This window comes from Centruroides sculpturatus, unplaced genomic scaffold (genome assembly GCF_000671375.1).
Source record: "Centruroides sculpturatus isolate CEXI.00-Female unplaced genomic scaffold, Cexi_2.0 scaffold526, whole genome shotgun sequence".
NCBI lineage: Eukaryota > Metazoa > Arthropoda > Arachnida > Scorpiones > Buthidae > Centruroides > Centruroides sculpturatus.
The window spans coordinates 502,671-512,259 of NW_019384897.1; the positions used below are offsets into that span (position 1 = coordinate 502,671).

A 9,589-nucleotide genomic window follows, 5' to 3' on the forward strand; every position below is an offset into this window, starting at 1 on the left:
TTCCACTGCGAGTTCTTTTAGTGGATAATTTGTCCTGGATACATAAGGAATGTCCCTTGCATCAACAGCCCTCACTCTGGGCTTGGACAAATCCTACAAGCACTAAGAAAACTTTATCCATACCCATCATGGTTTAGCCAAGCCCAGTGGGGGTTTTTAACAAGGAGCCAAAATGATCAATTTCAGATATGTGCAAGAACCATAAATTTGCTCTCGCTTCTCGCTTGTGCATGATTTTCCTTTGCGAGAACTATATCGCTCGCTATTAAATTCGTGTCTTCATAGGGTGAGACTATACAGATGCGAATTTAGTAGCTGCACAAGCGAGAAGCGAGAAATATCTCTAGCGAGAACGATTTTCTGGTTCTCGCATATATCTGACAGGGTTTGATATTTATCACTCTCACCTCTTCTCGCCACATATTCTCGCTCGCTCGCATCTGCATAGTCGCATCCTTAATGTATGAAATATCCTGACAACAAATTCCACGTTACTCACTTTAGATTTTTTTTTTATAAACCTTATCGATTGCAAAAAATAATCATTTCGATCTACAAGATTATGGATTTGATACAGTTTAATCCTTAGGACCGTCAACTTGTAAACTGGTAACACAAGATCCGCTACATCCCATAATAGGCATACATTCTACAAGGAATTGCAATACAAATCCTATAAATACATGCTAAAAATATACAAAAAAATAAACAAATATTTTTATTTATGAAGTACAGTACATATCTAATATCCTTTCTTGAACTCGACATATTTGAATATAAATGTTATATTACTTATATATTTATAAATATCAATATCTTGGTATTAAGATTCAACGAAATTAATAGGAAATAGAGAAACATGTTAGCTTCTGTGACATACAAATACAGTAAAACCTCCATTAACGGATGCCTCTATTTAACGAGCATTTTTACAATCTCCATCTATCATATTTACCTCTAAAAAGCGGACAAACTTCTCGGTGTCCGCTATTTGGAGGTTATACTGTAATATAATATATTAATGCATGTTATAGTATATTTTTATAGAGTCATGTTTGATTTATTATTATTAATTTTGTTTTGTTATATTGTATAAAGAGAAAGATAAATATATGCCTTCTATAGGCTATTTTTGAAATAAATTTTATTTATGAGTGTTATATGGAGATTTTTACTACATGCTGAGTGACTACTTTTATAATTCTATAAATAATAAAGTAGTAGAATATAAAATTAATAAAATATAAATCAAAAACAATTACCTCTATGTAGATATTCAATCAGTAACATTGTAAATTTTAATACTGAAGCAATCAATGAAGATGAAAGGTATGGTAGAAAGTAGGTACTGTACTGTACATATTTAACTAATTTAGTTGCATAGGCGTTTCGTACATTTAAAATACTCTTAAGAACAACGTATTTAATTAATATTATAATAAACTTTTTAAAATGTAATTAAACAGTTTTAATTTTGCTCTAGAAACTTTAGAAAGTTTATCAGCTGTAAGCCAACAGGATGCAAGATTCAACGGAAGTCAGAATTTGGTTATATGCTCGATTCTTTCGTTGCCCTCGACATTGGCTGAACCATTAAAGGAATTGGAAAAACCGGATGAACTTAAAATCGGTGAATTAGTTAATACAGAAGATCAAGAAGAAGTGGAAGAGAGTGAAGAATATGAAGAACTGTGTACGCCTGTAATTGTTGAAAGTGCTGTTAAATCATTGTCTGATCTTGCCAAAGACGTTATCATTGCAGATTTTATCAGTATGTTATTATGAGCTTGGTTTACTTTATTTTGTTTATTTCAGTATATAAGTTATTTCTTTTACATAGGAATTGTAGGGATGAAATCTTTGTTCGATAGTTTGAAAGAAGCCGATCGAGAAATGATTTTATCGAATATTGAAGAACTTCCATTGAAGTTGTCTTTACAGCTAATTTCAGATGACATTTATTGGAAACGTTGCTGTTTAAACATTTGTGCAGTAGACGATAAATTTCAGTATAAATTACCTTGGAAAAATATATATGTAGAACATTATATAAAAGAAAAGATCCAAAATTTTGATCCGTTAAAGGATAGTTACGATGAACTTTCAGATTATTTGAAATTGTGCTCTGATTTTATGAAGAGTCTTAAAATATCACAACTTAAATCAATAGAAAAAGATTTAACAATAACGAATATAGAAAACTTTGATGATGACATTATTGAGGAAAGACTGAATTGGAGTATTTTAGCACCATACATGCCAAATTTACAAGAATTGGAGATTTCGTATGATATGAAGAGTTCCAGCAGTAAATACGACATGCATATACTTAAAACTGTTAGTAGCGATTGTATGTGTTTGGGACAATGCCTAAAAACATTAACTTCTTTAAAAATTCTCTGTTTGAAAGACTGTAACTTGGATGACGATAACGTTCTGTATTTAGTATCACAGTTAATCAATCATAAGTGTTTACAGTCGTTAGACTTAAGACATAATTACGTAAATAATGAGAGTTGCCAGGCTCTAGCTCGTCTTCTCTTATCAGACTGTCCTATTAATAAATTAATTTTAGTTAATAATCGTATAGGAAGCGAAGGCGCGAAGTATCTGTCCACTGGACTTAGACGTAACAATAAGCTACAGCATCTCAATCTGACTTTAAATAAGATAGAGGATGATGGAGGAGTTAGCTTATGCAAAGCTCTTGTTAATAATTCGACTTTGAAGAGACTAAGTGTCGCTGGAAATAGACTAAATCAAAGAGCAGGAGAAGCATTTGCTTACATTGTTAAAACTACATCATCATTAACACATTTGGATTTATCTGCTAATGATTTAGGAATCGTAAGTCATATTTTTCTTTTAATGCATATAGCCTATATTTAAATTAGTTCTTTTCTTAGAGTTAGTAAGCATTATTCAGCTTTAATTCAACATTGGCTTCCATAGATTAATATGGTTTAAACTCTAAGAGAACTGATCCAGCTGACTCGAATTAGATAACTAGAAGACCTAATTTTAGAACTCTTATTATTTTTTTCCCCTTAGGAAGTCGGATTTCGGATGGAGAAAGCTATTAAATTAAATAAGAATCTCAGAGTTCTCGACGTAAGACTTTGCGGATTCAATATGAAAACGGAGAATATAATTAAGGATATAATGTTGGAAAGAATGGAAGACTGTGACGGATTTGTCATTTTATAAAAATGTTTCCTTACTCGTCTTTAAAATAAAACATGTTATAAATTAATTTTACAAAGTGTTTTGGAGTCGAAAATCGATATTTTTATTCATTCCACTTTTGTCTCAGAAATTTTAAAATTAAATTTTAATAATGCCGGACTTATTAGCATATAAATGAAAATTTTGTCGATTATTAATTTCCTCCCATTATTCATTTAAAATATCGAAAAGTACTAAAAAGGCATTTTTAATGCCATATTTTTTCGATATCATCGAAGATCGGTAGACGAGCGATGAGAGGAAACGTCCACTGATTTGGTGACGTCACACCGGAATGGTGCATTTGACCTTTCCTCTTCTACTTGATGGTTACCATAACAACCGACTGCACATGTGACAGGTGGCGTTAGTGTCACGTCCAATATCTGTTCGGGGTTGGTTATAGGCAGGAATCATTTCCAATAATTCCTATGTAAGTGAACCGTATTACGACGATTAATTTCGTTTACAGACAAATTAATAAATTATAGAGCGAGATGTATAGGCGTACAGTTTATTTATAAATGTACAGTACCTCTACACTACGACACCGGAGGCATTCGCTGGATACGGTTAGGCACCTGCGGCATTTACTTAAAGATTGTGTACACAATAGTATACTTACTCGAAACAATTATACAGCAGCTACCTTTGTTTAAAGTGTTTATACAGCGTATAGGTGTAACTTTTAATGCTCTTCTATAAATTCTGTATGGAGTATTGAGAATAACTTGTTTTATGGGTTTAATACTCTTGATTTTTTATACCAGAATGAACTTTGTTATTATAGAGCAGCTGTTATGTGTGGAATCATTACACTCTATTAAATAATGGCTCACGGTCTTTGTTTGCGGAGTGATTTACATTTTAAAATATGATTTTGCTCGAATATCCGAGTGATAACTAGTTTATTCGATACGACTTTAACAATGAAGTAACTTGGCTTAATGTATTTTTAAAAATACAGCAATTGATACGACTGATAGTAATATAATATTAACAATATTACATAACTGTATGGATATGTCCAATAGGTTCATAACATCTGTCTTATGTTTGAGACATTACAGTCATACTGCTCATACAAGCTTAATTTTTTGAATTAATATATATGATAATATCGGTTATTTACTTGTAGAATTTATGTAAATGTGGCAATCATTTTACTTCACTAAATATTGAAGGCATAATACATTATTAATACAATATACAAATAATAATAATAATAATAATAGCAAAAATATTTCTTGAATATAACTGTAATGACTTTATTTGAGTTGATCGGATATATTTACATCAATACTTTGCTTTTATGCACCTTCATTTTATAGCATATAGAAAGAGCATACATTTAAAATGTTAGACGTTATCGATATTTAAATTTTATTAACATTTTACTTTTTTAAATGAAATTAATATTTAATTATGCTTGCTTGCGAGAGACAATATTTTGGAATGTTTATTCATTAAAGCGATTTGAATCTGGATGCATAGATTGATGATATCACTATTTAAATATTAGAGCAAGCATATATAGGCCTATATATTTTTTAAATATTTAAACATCTTATGAATTTATGACATTGATGCTGTAATATTTCGTTATTATCCGTTGGTTTTCTATTTTAAAATAAATTTCAATTATATATACATATAAAAAATGACTTTTATTCAGTTTTTAAAATTAAAAAAGGTTAACAATTTAAATTAAAAAAAAATGGTTTTTGATGGATTTTATTTTAATAGAATACTTTAAATATTCGATTGAGTTCAAGTTATATTAGAGTGGAATTGATTTGGTAGAATAGAAGCTAACAGTTGTGTAAGTTCACTTTTATTGCTTTATTTGGTGAATCGTTTCCATACATTTTGGTATCTCGGCTGGAAAGTGAAGTGCGCAAGCCAAAAATATAAAGAAGTAATAATAATAATAACCAACTGAATTGTTTTAATTCGAAAAACCTGTGCATATTGTGCCAGAGATAGGAACCATATCCGGTGTGCGTACAGAAAAAGATACAAACGTGGATGTCATAAAACTGTTTCTAAAGTAATAGGAAGATGTTGACGATTAGCTCTCTCCACTGCAACCAAATCCCTATCAGTTAGAGACCGTCTTAGCGACGTAGCTAAAGGTCGACTAACTCTGAGAGCTTCTTCGTAGGCTGGAGGTTCTCCACAGGGTGACAGAGGTGCTACAAAGTACAATAACCGACCGCCATGTAACGAAGAACGACTGGCAGATACGGGAAGACTCATGCAAGTGAAATGGTTCTGACCGGTCATGCAAACACCATTAGGAATGTTTCCATTATCATCTGTTTGTATTCTGTCAATCAAAAGAGCTTCCGAATAACTGGGAGCCAGAGAAAAGTTGTTTGTAATGTGATGCTCGAGTTCCCAACTGTCGATGGTGCTCCCACGTGATAATCTTCCCGCTCCGCTAGAAGGTGTCATATAATTAACCCCGAATAGTTTATTAACCTGATAGTGGACGTAAGCTGTTTTGAATTCGATGAGAATTCTGAGAGGCCACGATAGTAAAATTAAAGAAAAAAACCAAAACACCAAATGGGAAACGTACCAAGGGAGTTTTTCGGGATCGGCAAAAGCCACCATATACTCTTGAAAATTAACTCCCACCAGATCTAAACCCTCTCTCATTTCCATGTAATCGTCGATTCTTTCGTTTTCTTGAAAAAATCTTCTTCTTTGTTCGTCGAACTCGTTAGCCGCTTCTAGATTGGCGAAGGCAAAACCTTTGGTAAATCGAATCTTAGTGGCTGGAAATTTACCCAGATCGACCAGATTCTTTGATATATCTTTAACGCCACATCGACTGTAAACAAAGCTCGATCCCGAAGCGTGCGAGTTAATTCTCTCGTAGTATACTTGGGTAGTGGTATAGGCATCACCGTTTCTGTATCTGGTCACGTGTCTCGTTCTTCGCACATAATGATAACATATGGATTTCCACCAAACAATCGGTTGAGATTCTCTCATGTGTTGAATGTAATTGTAAACTGCATTAGTGTCAACTTTATACATTAATTCCAGCCGTGTACTGCAATGCCAACATTCGACTATATACACAAAATACAGCATGACTACAAAAGCGATTGGGATATAGATGTAGCCTTCGTCACAAGGGCTTACTCTTCTTCTGGTTGTGATGGGGAAGCTTTGAAAATTGAGAACTAGACGCGTCACCTCCGCTATACGACACCAGATAATGACAGCGAGACATCCGATGATAAGAATGGTGAGAAGGAAGCATTTAACATGACCGGTGCGTTTTAGACATTCTATGAATGTCTGCTTCTGAGGCCTTTGCTGAAAAAAATAAAAGAAATATCAAATAAATTATCTCTTTCATATCCTAAAACTTTAAAAGCTATTCAAAGTGTCAACGTATATCATCGAATAAATGTTATTATACTTTAATATGCTGTTAAAAAAATTATTTCCATTAAAGTTTTTTTAAATATTAAAAAAAAAGTTAATTATTTAAATATTGAGAGAGAGAGAGAGTAAAGAAAATTTATAAATCGAATAAGTCTATTTTAGTTTCCATTCAAGTAAATTGTAGAAAGAATCCATTATAAACAATAGATTTGAAAAAAAAGTTGAATGTATGATAAACATAGATTAGAATCGCGTAATTTGTAGCATTTTCGAGTTCGAGTGTAGCTTAAAAATAAAGCAGTGTTCCTCCATTAACATTAGTTCAATTACTTTCCTAAACTTCTATTCATTTGTTGTCATCTGCTCGGTCACGTGTTGCGCTAATCTTGTTACACCTAATCTTGTTTTAGAGTTGAAGTAACTTTTTCAAAAAAGAAAAGAAAAAAAAATTAAGTATCTTTAATGCGTTTTAAAATTCAGAATTAATTTTTTCTTCATCGAAAATTTATTCAAAAAAAAAAAAAATTCATAAAGTTATTCTGCTAATTTTTTTTTTCCTTCTGGGCATTAATGTTTACAAATTACACTAATGGAAGAATTTATATTTTTAATATTTTGGAGAATTTTTAAAATTACCGTGGAGTTCTAAGAACGTTTTAAAGATTTGTTAATTACATAAACAGATTGGGATTGGCACTCTGTGGAGATTTGTAGAGGAAAAAAAATAAAATAAAATAAATTCACACCTTGGTCGCTCATTCAACAATATTAAACAATCGATTAAAGCAAAATAAAATAAGAAATAAATCCATTTTGACGTCATTTTCTCAAGAGACCGAATAGGTCTATTTTCTAGATGAAAATCGATTGGTTGTTGTGGATCATCAGATCATAGGTATCTCTTTCGCACGTCCAATTATGCATTTACAGAATGTAAATATTTCTAATTCGTTATTAGTCTTTTGCGAATAAACAAAAGAACTGAGAATGTAAGTAATCATTTTCAATGATCGCAACCAGAACTGAATATTCTGGAGCGTTTAAATCTGCAATAAAGAAAGAGAAGAATGTGACGGATACCCGGAAAATGTCTACAATATATATATATAGTAATCTATTAAGGTAGATGGAACGTATCCGAGAATGAAATACACAAGAAAACACGATTGTACAGGTAGTACTAGAAGACATTCTCACGAACGAGCGTGCCACAAGCTACTGTACTGTATCTTGCAGTAGTTCGGATTCGGGGCAAATTCTCTCTCAAACCCTATGACAAATTATAGTCATAAAGACGATAATGCGAATGGTTCGTGTATTTCCTTAAGATAAAAAATACTAACATTTCTATGGTCGATAGCTTGTCTCTAACTTTCTGTTCAATGGATTGTAGGCGTATAGCAATGGTAGTAATCGTTCTTTTACGTAGAAAAGGAGGGAGGTGGACGTTTCAACTTTTGTCAGAATCTGTCTGCATATAGTTAACGTCAATGTTTGTATATTTTAGTGAATAATATAAATTATTGGAAGACGATCCGACCGCATTCCATTGCCTCAAAGGGAATGTTTGTAATGACCTAGTTTCATCGCTGATTCCGTACTTTCTTATTCAAGCTACGTTTCGGAGATATAACGATGTTTAAATTTAAGTTTTAATTCTTTCGATAGGTTATCTTTTGCAGATATTAATCGTCGAAGATACTTAAGGTATCTTAAAAGATGTTAATCTCGAGATATAAAGCTAGCTGCTGCATTAATTAACATAGAAATTGCAAAAGTAAATTATAATTACTGATATTAGAAGCGTTAAGATCGTAAAGATAATTTCTCTATAAGTTTGAAGTTAAGAAAATATGCCAGATTAATCGATCTTCAACATTTTAAGACTATAATCTTTGTAGCTCAGTAAAATCTAAAGATATTAAAGAATTTAAAGAATTAGCTACTAGCAGGGTTTTAACGTCTCGAATACTTTAAGTCGTTAACCCCCCAAAAAAGGATTTATGTGATTATATTTTAAGAACTAACCTGAATATAAAAGTTTTTTCATAGCTGGTTTGTAAGAGCTTTAAAATGACCACATTTTTATTAAGTTTTCAAAGATCCAGTTTGAAAAAAAAAATGATAATTACACAAGAAAAAATAACACTAAACATAACAGAATAAGTCTATGTATTATTCAGAACTACTTTTACACGTTGGGATGAGAGTTTTGCATTAGTTTTCCGGCCAAGTCAATTATCTACGCGACGTAATCGCGGTATATATTTTTCAGAGAAAAGCTTTCATGTTAATGAACACGAGGAGGAATAAACATTTTGTCGTCAGGAGGCTCATAACACGGTTTTGTTTCCGAGCGTACAAAAATAATTCCGTTTCGTGTCTTTCAATATTTTATATCATTTTTCTAATGGTGTTTTGACCGAATTGATAAAAACAGCTAGTGTTTTTCGAAACGAAACGTATGAAAATCGAAGAAATAATGGTTTTAAATGTGTTTTAATTTTCTATCTCTCGAAAATTTATAATAGAAAAAAAGAATAAATTTGCAATCTTTCCTACACTCGGTTAGTAAATCTTCTATTGTAAGACCTTGTTAGGAATATATTCCGATAAGTTTAGCTTATTTGAAAGTTATTGTTAAGAGAAGGAGACTTACTTCCGTCAGATCTTCGTTGTCGACTGCACTCATGTCTTCGACAGCCACACTCAATGGACATTGTCATCATCGATATATCTGCGGTCACGATGATTTTTCTCCTTATTATCTCAAAGGAAAGTACGTTTATCTTCACATATTATCTCGATTCGTTCCATCCATCGCTGACAGTAAAAACAATCCCGCTAACGGCCGCTCGGGCCGAACGTATGCGGTTACTGCCAAACTCCCTCTGACGGTAACTGGTAATATTATGGCGATCACGTGATGCGACTGAACCTGCACATCCTCACCCACTTT

The 9,589-nt window shown here is 32.2% G+C and overlaps 2 protein-coding genes across 2 annotated transcripts; one reads left to right on the forward strand and one right to left on the reverse strand.

Moving 5' to 3' along the window:
* Positions 1-1,322: 1,322 nt before the first annotated feature.
* LOC111631415 (T-complex-associated testis-expressed protein 1-like) lies at positions 1,323-3,268 on the forward strand. Its single transcript, XM_023375651.1, has 4 exons — positions 1,323-1,341; positions 1,484-1,771; positions 1,841-2,847; positions 3,052-3,268. Exons 1-4 carry the CDS (start codon positions 1,323-1,325, stop codon positions 3,205-3,207), a joined length of 1,470 nt encoding a protein of 489 aa, XP_023231419.1. The 3' UTR covers positions 3,208-3,268.
* Positions 3,269-3,681: 413 nt separating this feature from the next.
* Positions 3,682-9,589, reverse strand: LOC111631428 (transmembrane protein 151B-like). The gene is made up of 2 exons (XM_023375665.1): positions 9,290-9,589; positions 3,682-6,558 (listed from the first exon to the last, which is right to left on the reverse strand). Exons 1-2 carry the CDS (start codon positions 9,320-9,322, stop codon positions 5,257-5,259), a joined length of 1,335 nt encoding a protein of 444 aa, XP_023231433.1. The 5' UTR covers positions 9,323-9,589; the 3' UTR covers positions 3,682-5,256.

What these genes read in the sequence shown, in the direction of transcription:
- LOC111631415 (XM_023375651.1), top strand. An exon ending in TATCATTGCAGATTTTATCA is followed by an intron (nt 1,772 to 1,840) that starts GTATGTTATTAT and finishes TCTTTTACATAG; the next exon opens with GAATTGTAGGGATGAAATCT. An exon ending in CTGCTAATGATTTAGGAATC is followed by an intron (nt 2,848 to 3,051) that starts GTAAGTCATATT and finishes TTTTCCCCTTAG; the next exon opens with GAAGTCGGATTTCGGATGGA.
- LOC111631428 (XM_023375665.1), bottom strand. Translation starts at nt 9,322, where the DNA reads ATGAGTGCAGTCGACAACGAAGATCTGACGGAA. An exon ending in ACAACGAAGATCTGACGGAA is followed by an intron (nt 6,559 to 9,289) that starts GTAAGTCTCCTT and finishes TATTTTTTTCAG; the next exon opens with CAAAGGCCTCAGAAGCAGAC.